Source organism: Pelobates fuscus, chromosome 5 (genome assembly GCF_036172605.1).
Source record: "Pelobates fuscus isolate aPelFus1 chromosome 5, aPelFus1.pri, whole genome shotgun sequence".
Lineage (NCBI taxonomy): Eukaryota > Metazoa > Chordata > Amphibia > Anura > Pelobatidae > Pelobates > Pelobates fuscus.
In genome coordinates, this window is record NC_086321.1 from 233,238,334 (window position 1) to 233,259,701 (window position 21,368).

Sequence of the window (21,368 nt, forward strand, 5' to 3'; positions counted from 1 at the left end):
AATTGCTGTAAAAGCAGACCTGAGCAAACCTAACTGAAGCAGATAGTGCTCTTGATCCAGATATTTTACTAATTATTTATGAAACTAATATACGGTGCATGTATTTATTTAGGGTATTATTATTTTTTATTTAGTTTTTTACTAACGTTACAGTTCATACTGCTCAAAGTTGTTTAACTCCTTGAATAATAAAGCTAGATACAATTAATCCTGATTGTGCTTAAATAGGTCATGATAGCGATAGCATACCCTATTATAATTTCTTGCTTCCTTTCCACGAGCATTTCTAATCTAGATGTTATCCTTTCATGAGTAAGGTTAAATTATTGCCAGTATTTACCGTACCTGCAATGAACAACCATCGGCCCTGCATCTGGCGGATTACAAGTTTTAACTCGTCTCAAAAATGCTAGGAAAGGCGTGGGGTGTTCTGGAACTCCATGATCTGGCCAAGCAGTAAACTGGAACTGTCTTACTTCTCTCTTCTCACTGGATCCATTCTGTCAGATAGAAAGCTTGAAATCAGAACATTGCATCCAAGAAACATATGTATGAGTTCCTTTGTTTAAAAAAATTACATGACATATTCTTATAACAACAAAAACAGCAAAGTCATTTTAAACCAATTTGCATTCTTCAAGTTTATGATACATACACCTGTCAGAAGATAAACTTTGATAGGATTTAGTTAACACAATTGTCTCCTATTCATTTATATTTTACACAAGAGATCAAGTGCACCTCCACATTATACAAACAATCAATCCTTTACAGACTGTATAAAAACCTGTTATTGGGTAATAAAATAGGCATTCAGTCATATATATGCCCATATAACAGACAGCCCAATATTTATAGCATGCAAGCCAGGGATTAAGATCATTCTCTTCACAGTATTTGCTTCATTGAAGAGGAACAGTAATTTTTCTAGAATTCACACCATTGAGTGAAACACTGAAAATCACCTAGAACTTGTGATAACCATTTATTCCTGTGATAGAATGTGACGACAAATACAGTGAGGTAAAAAAGTATTTGATCCCCTGCTGATTTTTAACGTTTGTCCACTGACAACAAAATGATCAATCTATCATTTTAATATTAGGTGTATTTTAATAGTGAGAGACAGAATAACAAAAAAATAAAAATATCCTGAAAAACCATGTCAAAAATGTATAAATTGATTTGCGTGTCAATGAGTAAAATAAGTATTTGATCCCCTATCAATTAGCAAGAGTTCAGGCACTCTCTTAAAGTGAGTGCTACTAATCTCAGCTTGTTACCTACATAAGAGACACCTGGCCACAGAAGCAATCAATCAAACAGATTCCAAACTTTCCACCATGGTCAAGACCACAGAGCTGTCCAAGGATGTCAGGGACAAGATTGTAGACATACACAAGGCTGGAATGGGCTACAAGACCATAGTCAAGCAGCTTGGTGAGAAGGTGACAACAGTTGGTGCAATTATTCGCAAATGGAAAAAACACAAAATAACTAACTGTCAGTCTCCCTCAGTCTGATGTTCCATGCAAGATCTCACCTTGTGGACTTTCAATGATCATGAGAACAGTGAGGATTCAGCAAAGAAGTACATGGGAGGATCTTGTTAATGATCTCAAGGCAGCTGGGACCATAGTCACCAACAAAACAATTGGTAACACACTATGCCACGAAGAACTGAAATCCTGTAGCGCCCGCAAGGTCCCCCTGCTCAAAAAAGCACATGTACAGGCCCATCTGAAGTTTGCCAATGAACATCTGAATGATTCAGAGGAGAACTGGGTGAAAGTGTTGTGGTCAGATGAGACCAAAATCGAGCTCTTTGGCATCAACTCAACTTGCCGTGTTTGGAGGAGGAGGAATGCTGCCTATGACCCCAAGAATACCATCCCCTCCGTCAATCATGGAGGTGGAAACATTATGCTTTGGGGGTGTTTTTCTGCTAAGGGGACAGGAGAACTGCACCGCATCAAAGGAACGATGGACGGAGCCATACACCGTCAAATCTTGGGTGAGAACCTCCTTCCCTCAGCCAGGGCATTGAAAATGGGTCGTGGATTGGTATTCCAGCATGACAATGACCCAAAACCCACTGATAAGGCAACAAAGGAATGACTCAAGAAGAAGCACATTAAGGTTCTGGAGTGACCTAGCCAGTCTCTTGACCTTAATCCCATAGAAAATCTGTGGAGGGAGCTGAAGGTTTGAGTTGCCAAATGTCAGCCTTAAAACCTTAATGACTTGGAGAGGATCTGCAAAGACGAGTGGGACAAAATCCCTCCTGAGATGTGTGCAAACCTGTTGGTAAACTACAAGAAACCTCTGACTTCTGTGATTGTCAACAAAGGTTTTGCCACCAAGTACTAAGTCGAAGGGGTCAAATATATATTTCACTCATTGACATGCAAATCAATTGATAACTTTTTTGACACGCGTTTTTTGTTATTCTCTCTCACTGTTAAAATACATCTACCACTACAATAATAGACTGGTAATTTGTTTGTCAGTGGGCAAACATTCAAAATCAACAGGGGATCAAATACATTTTTCCCTCACTGTAAGAACCATTTGGCCCATCTAGTCTGCCCAATATTCTTAATACTTTCATTAGTCTCTAATATCTAGAATAGCTCTGTGCCTATCCCACATATTCTTAAACTCCCTCACTGTTAACCTCTACCACATCAGCTAGAAGGCTATTCCATGCATCCACTACCCTCTCAGTAAAGTAATACTTCCTGATATTATTTTTAAACCTTTGCCCCTGTCGCAGTTTTCTTCTTTTAAATATAGTCTGCTCCTTTACTGTGTTGATTCTCTTTATATATTTAAATGTTCCTTCCATATCCCTCGTCTCATCTTTCCTACAAGCTATACATGTTAAGATCCGTATAATGATGCTCAATTCTCTTTTAAATGTGTATGAATGGTTTGGCTAATTACATCATAATCCAATTCCGACAAAGTAAACATTGCAAATAAATAGGAGAAATATAAATATTATTTAATTCTCCTCTTCTCTGTATGCTTTCTCTATGCTGACTGATAGGTGCAAACAACACAACAATGATTTAAAAGAGAGCTAAGATTCAGGATAAAGGGGTGTGGGTTACTATGTCTAATGTTATTATTATTTTTTTCCCAAGTACATATCTGTAAATTTTAGAGATAAATATAATATTAAAAATTTTAAGAGAAGTGAAAGTCTCCCTTTAATAGTGTCCAAAGAGAAATATGAATTGGAGTGAAGTCTCAGTGTAAACGTAAAACAGAGAACTTTGCAACTGTATAAGTAATATGTAATGACCAATCTTAGGAACAGAGCATTAATTCCCCTACCTAAGAAAAACATTCAGTTTGGAACAATAAAAATCAGCATATTGGTGAGGGAAACATAACATAGTCACATAAAAATATATGTCAATCAAGCCCCATATAATACATACATCATCTGAGATGCGTAATTTTATTTAGTCTTTAATAGATTGATAGCATATATAATGTGGAGACACACTGATCTGCTTCTGTATTGCATGATGTCATGTCTTGTCAGCTGCACTCAAACCAGAATAACTTTGGTGTACTTATTTTTTTTATTTGAACAAAACACCTCCGTGTGTGAGATTATACCTAGAGAATCAAATAATGGGTTGTCATCACAATGCAGTTATACAGACAGGATTTATTCATGGCATTGTTGTATAAATATATATTGTGTATTTGAATGTTCGGATATATAAAGAGAGAATGTGGATTGGCATATCATCACTATTATAGAAGGAAGTAAACACACTTCATGTAAGCATATTCATTTACTCACATACAACACAGATGTTGTCATAAAGGGAAATTTACTTGAATGGCAAATAGTTAATTTATATATCAATGCCACTATAGCTGGATACAAGGGCCCTGATTTGAACTCTAGTATTTACTGATTCTCGAAAGAAAGCTCTGTTGACATGGGACTATATAGCTGGACATTGGAATCATTTCTGGGTAACTGTAAATTATTCCATATGTATCCATAAATACACTGAACTGAGGAACTACACTGACAGCCGGTGAAATAACAAGCTTCTGACAAACTATATAGAATAACAGGGTCCAAGAGCAGTGTATAATATTTAAAGGAAATATTCACTACCTGACATTCTGTCAGTTACCACCTCTCAGCATGAACTAACTTTAGCCATATTTGAAGAAACAAATTGGACAACCATTCTCTGTTCCAAAAGAATAGCTTTTAAGCAATCTACCTCCATTGCTCCAGAAGAAATATCTTGGCTTTTTAATAAAACATTTATCTTTACTCATCTATTCATTTTGCTCATACCCCTCCCTTTTCATTCCGTACCCCACCACAAGCTGTTAATGTCTTGTAATGGATGGCTGGATGTCTGGATGGGTGGTGAGTGGATAGATGGATGGACTAATGAATGGATGGAAAGATATATTTATCTATGGGACCGATACAATCCAGAAATGTCCAACTGATTTAAATAATGACAGACCCAGATATTTGAATCATGAATGATTATGTGCAGTGTATGGAGTTCACAATACAGTTCATTATGAAACCAGACTGCCCTGCCATTGGTCCTGCACTGCTGAGAATATAAAATGTCCTTGTATAATCATTTTACTCAGTATTATACCTAGCCCAGTTTAATTACAAAAATATATAAGTATATTTTTTTATATATTAAAACTGCATTGTTTTAAAGAAAAAAAATGAAGAAAGAAAGCATATGGTAACAAACAATTACCTTATAAAGTGCAAATGTCCTGACACAGTAAGTTGCAAGTTCAACAGTATCCAGCAGCGTCACCTGGATTAGGCCATATGTTTCCGTCCCTCTGCTGGGCCAATACTGATCACATTTTATCTAGAGAGGAAAGGAAATAGAAATCAGCAATCACTACATACACATGAGCATGAACAACACATCTAGAAATTACACATTGGAAAGCTTTGGTTACATTTCCATTATATATATATATATATATATATATATATATATATATATATATATATATATATATATATAATGCTAAAATACCAGAGTATTGCAGTATGCATTGATACCTTTTTTTATTGGACTAACATAATATTTTTTTTTTTTTATTATTCTTTATTTTGGTTGTGCACAGAATGAACAAAGCAGCCGGCGTGTGCCACAACAGCGACGTCCGGTAGAATAGGTGAACATTGGTATAGCATGTTATGGCATTTGATATACAGGCACATTTTTATAATAGTTATATAATCTCTAGAACAGTAGTTTAGGTTCACGTTTGGATTTGAGTAAAGTAGCATACGTGATTGGTGTGGAATACATAGACATGAATGAGTATGTGAGTGCTTGACATAAAACATGCTGGTGTAACTTGTGTGTGTACATTTAACAATTAACAAACAAGTAGGTTGTGCGACTATTTAGTAGCAATCTATCTGAGTTGCCGCCTAGTGGGTGCTGTACATGCTAGTTACTAAGATACAAGAAGAAACTGTATAGACAGGCTAGCACATTTTGCTTAGTAATAAAGAGAGTGAACCGGTATATCTAACAATAGGAAAAGATAATGCACATTTGTATGTTGTACCGTTATGTGTAAGCTTGCACATGAGAGCAATGCAGAGGGGATACTTTTCTGTGTTCCTCTCACTAGTGCCAGGGAATCGGCAGTAGCCGGTGTAATCTGCAAAGAGAATGACTAGAAGAAGCACAGAGTCTGCGTGAGGTAATAATCCCTGCGTCTCAGACAGGGTCGCAGGCCATGGGCCTCTGTGCGGATCAGTCCGTTTTTTTTTTCACCCGATGCCTTGTCTAGTGACTTTGCTCGCGTAGTGGGGTATGTGCCCCATCGAGGTTCTCTTACCGGTGGGCCGCGGAAGGACGGTGCACCGTTTTCGCCCACCTGCCAACATCCTTGTTGCGTCTCGGTCAGCGTCGCAGGAGGCCTTGTGAGTGTTGTGATTTCCCACGTGTGGGTCAGCGCCATGTTGGTCGAGGGTTGCAGGGACTGCCGGGTGGGAGGCCTGTCGGGCCCGCTGGCGGGTCCTAGTCTGGTGCAGCTTCCCCATTTGCCTTAGTGGTTGCCGGTGTTTCTGTGCTCTGGAAGCTCGTGGCTGGGCCCCATAGTGTCGGCGCCGGGTCACAGGGCGGATCCACTGGGCCACCGCTCTCACTGCTTGACCGTGGGTGAATCCCTGATGACATAGCAGAGTCCAAAAGCTCCCACAGAGCCTATCAAGAGCCTCCAGGGACCCTGATATTGGTTTGGTGTGTGTGGCTCTTGGATCGGGTTGCCGCTGAGCCTCCATCGTGGTCGGGCCTCGGCGGTGCGGATTCCCCGCGGGCATCGAGGCTGGTAAGCTTGTCCTCAGTTGCTGTGTGCTTTTCTCATTTCACGAGTTAGCTACTGTTGAGAGTTGCCGGGATAACCCCCTCCGGCTGGGGGGGGGGAGAGGTTGCTGATTGATCCTCCCGGGTAAGTGCTCTCTAGCAGGCTAAGGGATCGGCCGCCTCCCTCTTGTGCACTGCAACTAGGCCTCTTGTAGGCCGCAGGCCTTCGTCCGGGTTTAACCACCGATCACGGCTGGAAGACCCCCTGGTATAGGATCTAGGGGTGTCTCACGCTATTGCGGTGTCGAGGGCTGTAAGTGTCGGGTCTTTGGATTGCTTTTGTCGCATATTTAGAAGCCCTATTGTGCGGAGCTCTCAGTGTGTGCGACCTCTCCGTGCGGCTGTGACTAGCATAATATTTTAAAGACAAGCTTTCGAGAGTTTTCCTCTCTTCCTCAGATCTGAAGCAATACTGTGTGCCTACTGCAAAACTCTGGCATCTAGTCTACTGGACAAATACGGCTAATCCAATTTTATATGTGTTATATATATATATATATACATATATATATATATATATATTAAATACATATAAAATGTTTTGGTGAATGTCACATTACTCAGCCTTACAGTGCCTTCTCTTTCCATTTGAGGTTTGTGAACTGTATATCTCAGGTAATATAAGCACTAAAAATGGTTTATGTTTGACCCCTATCACATGTCATTTTTCGAAGAAACTCTCTTAGTATGGGTGGGTAAACTGTACATGCTACTGCGTTATCTCCATTCATTAAAAAACAAAACCTATAGACATTTAAAAAAAAAAAACAACAACAAACATGGAATGTGTAGCTAGCAAATACTTTATATATAAAAAAATAAAATAGCAATGTAATATAGAAATGTTATACAGGGCACAAATGATTGACCCTTGAGTAGGGTACTAGTAATTGTGGCGAAATGTTGGGGTATGTTTGCGTCATGTGTCCAGCCCTTTGAGGCAATATGCTTGTGAGCTTTTATGCCTTTGTGGTTTAAGTGTTGCTATATAGGCTTTATCACTGGTTTTTGTAGGATTGCAATATTGTTATTATTTTTACTTATTTTTGTCTTGTTTATTTTGTGTATATAATAAAGTGATTTGACGTATTAACTAAGGTGTGCATCTTTTTGTGTATAGCTACATGTTGTTTGGCATTAAGGGATGCCTCTTTAAGATAGCACCCCTATTTGCTTTGTGAATCACAGCCTTTTTCCAATTGATTTGGTACAGCTAAGATATGTATAACGATATGCATAGATACTATATATACAGTATATATTCCCAGAAACTGCTTTACTGCATTTGTAAATGTAAATTCTCTACATAGGAAAACCATTTAAAAATAGCAAATTAGTTACTATCAAAAATGGAATGTTTTATTTTCAAATGAAATGGGAGGTCTATTATGGTAAAAAAGTTGTTACGTACTGTGGAAAAAGATGAGTATCAGAATGTTCCATACAATAAAAAAAAAATGAAATACTTAACCTACTCAATAAGTAAATAAGTAAATGGATACAAGTAATGTTGGTAACCACAGAGCACATGCACGCAGTGGAAAAATACAGATACTATTAAGAGTTTCAATAGTAACAGAGCATTTAAAAGTCTGACCACAACCTGGAAACATTTCCCCAAGGCTTGGAAAATTGAACATTGGAGAAAGTGCTGTGCTGCCGGTACACAATGTAATTAATTTTTACCATCGACAGTAACTAATCTGTAAGAAATATTTTTTTTCTTTTTCATACACATAACTGTTTATTTTGCATTGTAACTTTTGGCCCTATAAATGCTTAGTATATTTGCATGCTCAAATCTTTGTTGTTTTTTGCAACAATAAATAAATGTTAGCAGCATTCTACATCAAAAGTTGCCCACTTTGCCACTCCTCCCACATTATAAAATTCTTCTTTCTTTATGGTGTATGTACACAGGCACCAACAGCACTGCTGAAAACCAATGAAAAGCGGACATCCTGGCAGATATTTTTACTTATATTTACAAGTACTACATGTCAGTCTGCTGTCTCTGTATTTGCCTGCTCCACAGTTGTGGATTGAATGAAGCAGACGAATACAACCAGAATCATTACACCCAAAGGAAGGTGAATTTCATGGGACATAGAAAAGGTTATTCTAAAAGTTAGAATTTATATGTGAATTAAAAGTGAATTAGAAATGTATGGCCAAAATAGCACTGCTAAGCTTTGGCAGTTGCATTCAATCTCTGAACTAGCTGCAGAAGACAGTTTTGAAGTGAAAATGACATTAAGATTTTTATGCAAAGTTTTGTTAATACAGTTTTTAGAATTCACTGACTTCAGAGTTCTGGCACATTAAATCTGGATTGTAAAATTGGGCTAGAGAAGCCTAGACGAAGCTAGATCCGAGTTGGCAAATTTTTATAGATTATGTATTTTCCCTAAATTTTACAATTCAAATTTATGTTACGACAATTTGGAGGTTAGTGATTAACTCAGATAGCATCGTATACTGGAGTTTTGGTCTCCTGCCCTAGGTCAGTAAATGAGATAGCACATTAATTGGGTAATTATTTGCAATTTGCACTTGATTGATGTTTACCTGTGGTGTATACATTTTTTTATATATGAACTTTATACCCTATTAGCTACTTGGTGTATTTGATGTATCAAATATAATCAGTGTCATGAACTGGTATGTTATGTTTTTTTTTATAGTTTTCATATATGGTCTTGGTGTGGTAACAAGGCTTTTATTCCTATTTAAACACCCTGTCTCACGTAAGTGCATGTAACACTGGGTTAACCAAACTATTGGTGAGCGCTCACTATGTATATTTCATGTAGAATGGACATGTAGATGCTAACTAGTATATTATTATTATTATTATTAATATTATTATTATTTCTGAAAAAGTAAGAGAAAATCACTTGACATAAAATACAGCATTGTGCACGGATATGGAGATATGTAAAGTTTATTAATTTATGGTAAAGGCATAACGGTCAAATTTGAGTCTACAAATAAAATGTATTGTTATATTCAATAATCAACAAGTTGCAAATGAAAGCCTTAACTTTCATGGCACCCAAAGTCTGGTCCTCCAGCACATTATATTAATTACTCCGTAACCTATAGACTGTAAGACTGTTTATCCTATAGACTGTAAGCTTGATTGAGCAGGGTCCTCTTGAACCTATTGTTCCTATATATATAGTTAAATCTCTCCTCTCATAATATTGTAAAGCACTACGGAAGCTGTTGGCGCTATATAAATGACAATTATAATAAAAATAATAACCATTTTTTTCCCTATACTTAAACTTATACATCTATAAATCAATTATTATTTGTCATTAAAATAAACTATCTATTCTAAAAATTCCAAAAGAGGTGTCTTGCAAAAATGTTTTCATTTTTAAACAAAATTTTACAATTCAACAACAAAATGTCATGGTTTAGTCAATGAGCTCTTACAAAATAAATATTTTGATTTGTTAAATATGAATATTGCTAACTTATAACAAATGTCCATATAGATCTTTTTACTAGTGTATTATGAAAAAAGAAAACCCCTCAAGCAGTTCTCAGCTATCATCACCGTTACCAGCTTATACGAATCACTAGAGTGGACATTAACAAACAATTTTTGTATAAACTATATGTAAAGATTGTCTTGGCATTCTTTAAGTCACTAATACTTATCATGAAACACAGCAGCATACTACTGCATACAAAGACAATGCAAGTTTCACTAGCAATTCTAAAATAATGGGATCAATGTCAACATAATTAACTACACCGAATAGACACATTAGATTTATGGAGAACATCAATGCGCATGAAATACTGACTTTCCAGCAAAAAACACTAGCATTCCATACCATCACAAACAACAATTTTGACTTTATTTGCATTTCATTTTGATATTCCTGAACTGAAAAAAATCAACAATTTCATTTAGACAGAAGGCCCCAATCAATGTATCAGTAACAAGCAATCTCCAGGAAATAATTAACATTTACTGCATACAATCTACAAATCTATCATTCCTGCGGTTAGTTACCAAGGTGATTTCATTGTACTGCAAGACTATATTGAAGGAAATGAATGTGCCGAATGCTATTTACTATGGCTACAATTCACGATTCCATTATTAAAAAAAAAAAAAGGCTTGGTTGATTTTTTCCAGAAATAGGATATTAAAGTAGATAATTGATATGTATGTAAACAGGTTGTTGGTCCAAGGAGAAATCTGTCAAGAAGCAAGGAAAGAATGTTTTCCCTTTTGTGAAATTGGCAACAATTGTTTGTGGTTTTTTTGACCATCTTTTGGATGAACAGCATTGGTTTCAAGGTTGAATTTGATGGTCTTTTTTCAAACAACTATGTAACTATGTTACCCACAAAAAGTCCTGGAACATTTTTTCTTAGGAGTTCATTTTGTTTTCTTTGGTGATAGGGGAAAAGTAATTACACAAAACTGTCAAAAAAAATCCTTTATGTTTCCTTTCAGTAAAAATATGAGTATGAATATGAAAAAGACAGGTTACATAAGCTTTAAGAAAACCTTTTCAATGGCTAAATATAGTTATTTTTTATTTTTACTATTTCTACAGAAGCTGACAAATGGCACGCGTTGATGCTTTCCTTTATAACCAAAATATGACAATAAAATTAGTGTTTTCAGAACCCAATTTGTTCAGCAGGCATTATTATTGTTATTATAGCCTCATATACTATCTTCCAAAGAAAATCTAAACACAGGTATGGTTGGGTGAGAACTGACGCATGACATATCGCTCAGCTGAAAGCAGTGGACACAAATTGCTAATATTTATGTGACAGGACTCACTATGCTGACCAACAAGCCTCTTTGGCTTTCAAATGCCTTTTTTTTCTGCAGAGATTATTCATACTCTTACAGCCAGAGAACCCACTATCTGGATTCTTCTCATGTTAGCACCCATGGCAACACATTTTATGGAATGGACAGTCTCGCCTAATTCCCTAGCTTCAATCTGGAAATCAACTAGCAACCAGGTGCTTGATGCCAACTACCCTATGATTAGAATCTAAAAACCCTGCAGACTCTTTCCTTATTTGCCTAATTTTGTGACTGTCAGTGCCTCTAACTCTATAGACTTGTCATGTTTGGGATTAGGGTATTTTTCCATCCAAGGAATGAGATGGGGCCAGCTTCCAGCAAGGTGTCCTCTTTCAAGAATATCACAGCTTTACCAAATGCTATTTCATATTGACCACTTTGCCATTTGTCCCTTTTCTAAACTCCATTAAACATATGTTACCCAATTCTGAATCTTTAGGCTAATAAAATATTTTAGCCATTATATTGCTTCATGTTAGCAACTACATAAATATGTCAGTCCTCCCTGTATCACTGTATGTTGTGTTAAGAGTAATCAGCATGCTTTAGGACTGCTAAAAAGATAAATTATCATGTAGCAGGCTTATTATTAGACTTTGCCCCATCCATCAGACATTCTGGGGCCCCTGACACAGCTCAAGGTCTGGGACCCTTTGGCCTGCCATTAAATTCACCCACTGGGCCCATCCTGAGTCCGCCCACAAAGATGAAGTATGTGTATGTACTGAATGTGGTGTGTATGTGTGTGTACTGAATGTGTTGTGTGAATAGTGAATGTTTAATGTGTGTAGTGGATGTAGTGTGTCATGGATGCAGTGTGTATAGTTGATGCAGATGGTAAGTTTGTGTATTGTATGTAGTGTTTGCGTGTATTAGATGCAGATTGTGTGTTTGTCTAGTGGATGCAGTGTGTGTATAGTGACTGCAGAGTGTGTGTATAGGGACTGCAGAGTGGGTATAGTGAATGTAGTGTGTGTAGTGAATTCTGAATGTGTATGGTGACAGCAGAGTATGCACAGTGACAGCAGAGTGTGTTTGTGTAGTGAATATAATATGTGTATAATGAAAGCAGAGTGAATGTAGTGAATGCAGAGTATGTGTAGTGAATTCAGAGTGTGTGTTTGTGTAGACATGTAGTGTGCGTAGTGACTGCAGAGTGTGTGTTTGTGTAAGGATGTACTGTGTGTATAGTGAATGTAGTGTGTGTATATTTAATGTAATGTGTGTATAGTAACTGCAGAGAATGCAAAGTGTGTATAGTGAATGTAGTGTGTGTGTGTGTGTATAGTGACTGCAGAGTGTGTATAGTGAATGCAGTGTGTGTTTGTGTAGGTATGTAGTTTGTGTAGTGCATACAGATTGTGTGTGTGTGTGTGCGCGCATTCCCTGGTGGTCCAGTGGCATGGTGGAGGGAGCCAGACGCAGCACAAGGCAGAGGGGCCCAACACATATCGTCTTAACCCTCCAGCAGATCTATTGACTCTCGCAAGACGGCTTGCGTGCCACGTGGAGCGTTACCATGGGTTACTCTGACGGTCGCAGCTCACAAGAGTTACAGACAGAACAGCTGCTGGGCAGTGAAGACTGAATGTTCTGGGCCCCCTCTGCCATGAACAGAGCGCAGTGCACAAATATATAGCGATAATTGCTATATATAAGTGCGCTTAGGGAATGTGGGGCTCGGGACTCCCAGAGCAGTCCGGGCCCCCCAGGACCGCTGAGCCCATGACAACCATCATGGTTGTCCTGCCCTGATGGCGGTCCTGCCCCCATCTCTTATGATATGCTTTTATTTTTTTCTTTGAATTTGCTCCACTCTGAAGCATGTGCCTCAACCCCGCAGAACGGGGTATATTACTCCTGTACAAATGTTTCTTGGTCCAGCCAGTCAATTTCACCCTCCCATACTTCCCCAAAGTTTAGGAATGTGACCTATGTTTTTCTCTGGACAGGGAGCAGTCTGCTTAGTACAACACATATCATCAATCACTATCCACTACTATGATGCAGGGTACTAACTGATTACTCATTTGTATCTTACCCAGGAGAAATCATCCCGAATATACTCCATGAAACGGAATATGGTACCCTTATATGGTAGGGTAGCCACTTAATACATCCATTCTGGCAAATCGTTCATGCAGTAATCTTCAAAATGGTGGACACTACCCCTCCTTTCACCAAGGCTACATATTTATTATGTCACACTCAACTGCACTTACAAACATACCACAAATCTGTAATACCTGATTTGATCAATGCAGCTCACAGCCTTATCCCTAAGTTCTGGAAATAGAGGATATTGCCCACAGTGAAAAATTAGATCCTCCGTGTTAAAGAGATCTAATCTTAAAAACAACATATCCTTTATGCAACATCCACCAAAAATATACCAATAGTTGGTCTCGGCTGCAGTCCGAAAAGGCAAGAGTCTTTGGGAGGCAAATGGATACCACTAATGTGTTTTCTTTTTACAGTACGGTTTAAAGGCTTCCTCCTTAAAGGGTTACTATAGGCAGTCAGATCACTTCAGCTCATTGAAGTGGTCTTGGGGCACTGTCCCAGGTCCCTTAACCCGGCAAAGGTAATTATGGCAGTTTTTAAAAAAACAGCAATAATTACTTTACAGCGTTAATTGCACCTCTAGTGGCTGTCTACCAAACTGCTTGTAGAGGGACTTCCAGGCTGTTAGATGACACTGTGAATGAGGACTTCTAGTGTCACCCGAATCCAATAGGAAAGCTTTGTATAATGCTTTCTCATGGGAGAAATTCTAATACGAGTTCGGCCATTACTGCACATGTGCATTAGGCCTCCCCCACCAGCTGATGTTGGCGAGGGAGGAGCGAAGGGAGACCCAATCCAGCACCAAGTGACATTGGTGCTGGACCCAGGTAAGTGATAGAAGAGTTTAACCCCTTTTTCACCAGGGGGGAGGGCTGCGACAGAGGGGGAACTATAGTTTTAGAAAAACAAGTAGGTTCTTTGCTGGACTGGAATGCCATATTTTCCTTTTCCTCTTCCTTACTCCTCCCTCCCCTACACCTTTTTATAAATTCTATATTTCCTCAATTTATATCCTGATAACTTAACACAGCAACATTTCAGAAATAATAACACACTGGGCAACCTTCCATATGATTGAAATGTCACACTTTGTAATTTTTTATTATCAAGTAATTAAAAAAGCATTATTTAAGTACATAATGAGAATGTCTTTATATTTAATTTTATTTTTATTTTTTTAAAGAGAATGTAGTAACAGGGTGTTTGGATATACACACAATGTGTCAATGGACTGTAAACTCCCAAGCTCACGTGTTAGCTATAAACTTCAATGCCACTTCTCAAGGAATAGGGGAGGACCAGTGGCCCAGACAACCCCAACTGGTATTATTAGCCCCTTTACTTAAAATAAAATGTGCACACAGGCAGCAGTATAGCATGTTGCTATGCCCAGCCTCATATAAATAACATATTTAACAACAATTACATTACATATTTGTAGTTCCCTGCATATTTTTAAATAAAAAATGACGATTAAGCAACATAATTACTTTGTGTTACTTTGGCTGCTGGTATAACACTGGCTGTTTTTGTCATTGACTTCTATGATTTATACAATTTTGGATCTTCATCATCTTGAGGGTAGTTTAGTTTCATTTATATTTTTAGCACAAATGAAATTGTGCAAATATTGTAAACATGTTTGTTGCATGGTAGGAAATGCTATGGAATTTTATTATATGCCAATTCCCCTTAATTCACTTATCCACTGCTATCTGAAATGTTGGCTTGCTGTTCAGGTATTCAATTAAGTATCTGTGATATAATGCCAACTTGGAAGGCCTTTCCACATGGAAATCAGAATTGATCTTGGTTTTACATTACCCCCATATATCCTCTCCAACTTTTTCATGAGGAATGCACGCACGGAAGAACATGACACCCAAAGGACATGTTCAGAAGAAACATAACATATATATTCTCTTAATCTTAGCCAACAGGTACTTGAGATGCATGGAGAATAGAAGATATGCACAGCTTTATAATTCCATCACAGCTCTATACCAATAAATAGACAGTATACGAAACTTTATCATGTGTTTATCAATACCGTTGATCTATTGTATTCAAATTACCATGGCTGAAAATTTCCACTTGCCTCTGGGATGTTTGCGTGTGGAAATTAAAAACAAGCTAGTATCTTGGGACTTGAATTTTAGAGCCCTGTGATTTCTATATGAATATTAATAAATTTAACATTATTAAGCGTTTAAACATGCTATCAAACAAAGTTGTAGCCAGGTAAAATTCTATTTCATAAACCTGAAAACCTATCTTGATGCCAAGTGTTTATATCTTAATATAATATTATTTATCTGAATTTTTTTTTTTTACTTATCCAGTTTTAGGTGAAATTTTCTGCTTTACAAATATTCTATAATACCCTATATATGTACACAAGTAAACATTATAAATAATGGCTTACAGTCACTGACTTTATAATCGTTGCTGGGCATGATGAAATTATCTGTAAGATAACAGTCTGTTGAAAAGTCTAAGAATGTAATTATTCTCTTAAAATGCTGTCAATATAAAAAAAAAACTTCTAATTTGTAAAATAAAAGGCTATTGAAAGAGATGGAGCAAATACTGAAGTTCCTCACCCAGTAGATAAAAAAACAAAGATGCTGTACAAATCAAAAATGTTTCCGTGGTTCCATTTAAACAGAGAACAATTTGACACAAAGATACTTAAGAATAAATATATTTACCCTGGACCTCTCTTCCAGCTTTGTCATCATTACCACAGTAGCGCTACGCTGCTCCCACATCATTCTCCAGAAATCTCCAAAGGTTTCAGGAAGAGGTCCTTGCGTAGCAATATAGGCATTCTGTTTCCTGTAACCATCAATGTAGTTGGAATTGATATAGTCACTTCCTGGTATCCCTGCAAAAACAAACAAACAAACAAACAAGACATATGTCACTCTATTAATCCGTAAAACAATTACTTACAACAAATGTTAGTAACTACATCATTATTATTATTATTATTGCCATTTATATAGCGCCAACAGATTCCGTAGCGCTTTACAATATTATGAGAGGGGATTTAACTATAAATAGGACAATTACAAATAAACTTACGGGAACAAAAGGTTGAAGAGGACCCTGCTCAATCGAGCTTACATTCTATAGGAGGTGGGGTGTAAAACACATTAGGACAGGAATTTGCGGTCAAATAAGGTGGGCTGCCCTTTAGGAGAGGGCAAGAGACAGGTATGTGATGTAGGGGTTAGTCTTGGAGGCCATAAGCTTTCCTAAAGAGATGGGTTTTAAGGCACTTCTTAAAAGATGCAAGACTAGGTGAGAGTCTGATGGCGGTAGGCAGGCTATTCAATAGGAAGGGAATAGAGAAGTCCTGCAAGCGTGAGTTGGCCGTACGGGTGCGGACAACGGACAGGAGCTTTACAGATACACATGGACACTGGCAGAACACGAAAAGCGAGATGTTTTCTCCTTAAAGATATACAAGTGTAAAATTGTTCTTTTCTTTATAAGAATTCATAGAAGATATTTTCTATCAAAACCAAATAATAACCCTATAGCTGATTGAACCCAGTCACTAGTAAAAAAAAATATATATATATATATATATATATATATATATATATATAATGTAAATATTTGGGCAATCAAATTCATTCTTCAGTGCGAGAAACCTACAAAGCCTATCAAAGTGTAACTAACAAATGGGTGGTCATGAAAACCTAGTAAAAGAGAACACTGTCAGGGTAATTCACTAATGTGCCAGGAATTCTAAATTAATTCAAAGTGAATTTCAAAATTTAGGACTGGATAACTGAAATAGAAAATTCAATTTTGTGTTCAGTTTGGCTACTGTTGGTAATAAATTCACTTTGAATGCAAACTAATTCTCACTTTAGTAAACACTGTTAATTACTATTAACACTGTAACAAATAATTCTGTTAGGCAATCTAGGAGTCACAGACAGAATTATTCACTAAAGTGAGAATGCAAAATGAATTTCAAATTTTATATCAAAATAGATAAGCTGAAAGCATAGCTGACATGCAATATTTTTTTCCAATTCTGCTACATTTGAAATTCACTTTGGAGTTACTTGTTCTAGTTCCCCAGCCTAATAAAGGCATACAGTCCTTTTAAGACACAGATGATTGAACATGTGTAATTTTCCTAAATTGCTTCCTGTTCCGAAGCTGCACCCTCCATGGTTTTAAACGGACAGTGGTATACTCCAACGAAAATAATTATTTTGAACTGAACGACGACTCCCAGCCATCTTGATTCAGACAGGACAGTCTTGATTTTAGGGTCCTCGTGTTCTGCTTTTGAGGACACCAGGGATTTGTCTTGAAAAAGCATGACGTGAGTGCTTCATTAGACGTGCCTGCACTATGCTAAGGTCTCTCTGCTTTGTCTGCTCTCTGTGGGATGGCCTGGATGATTGACAGGCAGCTTGGCATGCATTCAAGGCACACTGACATGCCAGATTCTCAACCGACCCTGCCCCCATTTAGAGCAGGTCCACCCATCAGGGCAGTGCTAAAAACACAATTCTCATCACTGGTCTAGCCCCTTTTACTGCACCCACCAGAGTCCCGATTCACAGCACTCCAATGTCAGGGGATATGTAGCTCTCTGAAACCTAAACATTTTGACTGTGCTTACTGAAACCATATAATGTGTTATCGGACACAGGTTATATAAGCATTGCATTGTATTTTCATGGTAATTTACCATACAGCTACTTTGGCAGTTCTATTGATTGACACACTGACTGACATTTGTGTTTAAAAAAGTATCACCATGATAAATGATCTTACAGAAATGCATTAAGTGATATTTTATGTTCATGCTGGAAAGACAGATATTTTATTTAGTGCATCAACTGCAAATTCATTAGAAAACCCAAAAGGATGTGCTCAATCTCATCAATACCCCATAGGGACAAGTGCACTTTACATAAATAGATTATTATTAATATCATAAGAATCAAGGAGCAAATGTGTATGTGGCTTGATGTGTACTGATCAGAGTTTCCCACAAGCAATAATTATACACAAAAAACACGTAAGCATGATGCTTAATCGATTGAAGATTAATATTCTGTATTTATCAAAAGTGTGTAATTGGCATTAAATTAAAACAAAATCATCGGATCACTGTGGATGAAAACAATATAGTTATCACTAAATCAATAGAACATGAAAAAACAAATCTCTGCAGCTTTAAACAGTAAGTATTACCATCCTGATTATTTTTGAAAACATTACTGGCATAGAAGATGCGTTTACTGGCAATGCAGGAAAATGCATTAAATTACTGGAATAATGGAATCGAACCTTTTTGCTGCTGGAGGGTTTCAGCAAGTTAGAGCAATTTATCAATAATTAGGACTTGATTCAAAGATATGTACTTGTACACAATGTTTATAGTGATTATATAACATCTTAAATTTACAGAACGTTGTTGTTCTTTTTTTAAACAATTACCACATAAAAATAATGATAATTGTATAATAGCATTTTTGCTTATGAAAGGCTTTCATAAATTGGGGTGGTACCTTGTTCATTATCATCTGTCAGAAGCATTTGCTTGAAGATGAATTGGTTTCCAGCGTTCACTAAAAATATCTTGAAAGTCAATCGTCGCTTGGAGAAGATTGACAAATATAACAATGGGAATGTACTAAACGGCACTCATGTTTATTCATGAGGGATATACAAATTATGGGCCAGAAAAAGTTAATCTAAAAAAGTAGCTACATTGGAGAATATTCCTGTTTTCATTATTTTCCTAAAGTTTCTCTTGTCAATTCTCTTGTCAATTCTCCACAATTTAGGAAATAAATCCCACTTTATTGATGATATCTTAAATTCCCATAAACGTGCCGTAGATCATATCAGTAAAATTAAACTGTGCTGAATACTATAATGCTGTAGAACAGGGCTGCCAAATAGGTAAATTCCCAGATGTTGTAGAACTACAACTCCCATGATGCTTTGCATGCCTTTAGAATGCATTTGGATTGACAAAGCCTCATGGGAGTTGTAGTTCTACAACATTTGGGGATCTGCCTATTGGGAAGCCCTGCTGTAGAATAAACATTTTGCTAATTAGAATAAATATAGGATTAACTAGAAATACTGATAATGATCAGCTATACCTTTGTATAAAACAGCTGAAAACAAATAGAACTCATGTCACAAAGCAATATTATTTTTAAAATAAATGGGACTAGAGTACATAAGAGTTAAAAAAACACAAAATAAATAAAAATGAAAAACATGCATATGTTGCACTTCATTTTCCTATTTCTTTGGGCAGACATATCAATAGACACACTGTCTAAAACTGTATAGCTCCTTGATTAATGGCTGAAATAGTCACTGGCAGAGGCAGCATCATCGCCAACCACATGCAGTGTTTTAGATTTGCAGTATGCATAATTCAAGAGTAGAACGAATATTCATTTATCATTCCCTTACATCGCAAATTCCATGATTAACAGTCAATCACTTACTGAAAACTATCATACAAACAATCAAGGGAAAGTCAAGACATACTAAGACGGTTTTGATTTAAACAGCAGTCGAGATATATCAAACATTATGCTGGCAAGGAGTTGTACAGATTATGAGAATAATGAGGGGGTGACCTTGGTCGATTTGGTCCATGGCTGATATATAGACAGAAAATATGGCAGAGCTTTCAAAGTAAAAAAAAGCAATAAAAGAGGCTAAATAAATCATTTTTGCATTTACAATAAATACGTGATGCGGTTGCATCAGGTTTATGTGAAAACTAATAACACACACATCTTAAAGAGGAGGCCATATGATAGCTCAGCACATTATTTATAAAAACCTAAAACCCATTTAGTAGGCAGTGAGGGGAACAAGAATGAATCCAGAATATGAATAACTGAACTAGGGACAGATAACAATATGAACACTGGCTAGTTTTTATGTATTCTAATAGTGACCTCTATGTATTCTAGAAAAATACACAGCAGTTATGTCTGTATTATAACTATCTGCATAATAAAGCATTGCTTCAGTGAATTTAGACAGCATATATCTGAATTTTGCTGGGTCAAGATCCGAGACTATTTTTCTTCAATAATGAAATCAGCTATTTCTGGTAGGAATAGATGAGGCTTGATTGTATATAGGTAAATGATGGTCTTGATATGAAAAGAGAAAGGGGAATCTATGCATACAAAGTCTTGAAGCACAGGCAGGGACGTAGGGGAAATATGTAGATTGCCCATAGATCAACAATTATTAAATATGGGGCCATTATTATACAAAATACTTCTAAATATACTTTCACTTATCATCAGATTCCTGACCTTTTCACAACCATTAGATATCATAACTCGTTGAATAAAGAAATTTAGCTAATACAGGTGGATTATTTTATTTACATAGATCATGTAGCCATTCTGGAAGATCATTTTGCTCCAGTCTCATGCACCCAAAATACTTTAATAATACATTTCTTCATCCTGCCTGAGATTTACACAAAGCCTCTGTCAACACTGAATAACTATCTCACCTCCAGGACTCCTCCTGTGCTGTAACAATTTTATAGAAATCATTCCCATTGACTTAAACTATCCTCCATATTCCAAAGGTTAAACCCTCTTGGAAAACCTATCTATTCATAGAAGCTTACCACTATTCCCAAAATAATGTTCTATATACATTATGAAAGTTTTCACATACCTCGTCTAGCCTCCACCTTACCCAATCCATCTCATCATCGTCCTTCCATGCAGTCCTTTCAAGTCCTGTTTCTCTTACCCCCATCTCCCAATATATGGCACATTCTCAAGAGCCCTTTATCCTTTAATTCTAATACCTATGTACATGTTGTACTATCTAACATTTTGTACATGTTATCAGCACTGTTATTAAGTACCGTATGTTCTAGGTCAGGGATGCCCTAGAGGTAGATTCCCAGATGTTGTAGAACTACAGCTCCTTTGATGCCGTGCAGGCCTCTAGAATGCATTTAGTATGGCAAAGCATCATGGGAGCTG

General features: G+C 36.9%; 1 protein-coding gene across 16 annotated transcripts in view; it reads right to left on the reverse strand.

Annotated features, from left to right (window-relative positions):
- Nucleotides 1-21,368, reverse strand: part of PTPRD (protein tyrosine phosphatase receptor type D) — a 1,559,142-nt gene that overhangs the window by 37,230 nt on the left and 1,500,544 nt on the right. For all 16 annotated transcript variants that reach the window (XM_063455118.1, XM_063455128.1, XM_063455127.1 and 13 more), the window contains 3 exons: nucleotides 16,047-16,222; nucleotides 4,773-4,892; nucleotides 346-500 (listed from right to left, as the gene is read on the reverse strand). In XM_063455118.1, the coding sequence (XP_063311188.1) occupies nucleotides 346-500; nucleotides 4,773-4,892; nucleotides 16,047-16,222 (451 nt within the window). The remainder of the gene's footprint in view (nucleotides 1-345; nucleotides 501-4,772; nucleotides 4,893-16,046; nucleotides 16,223-21,368) is intronic.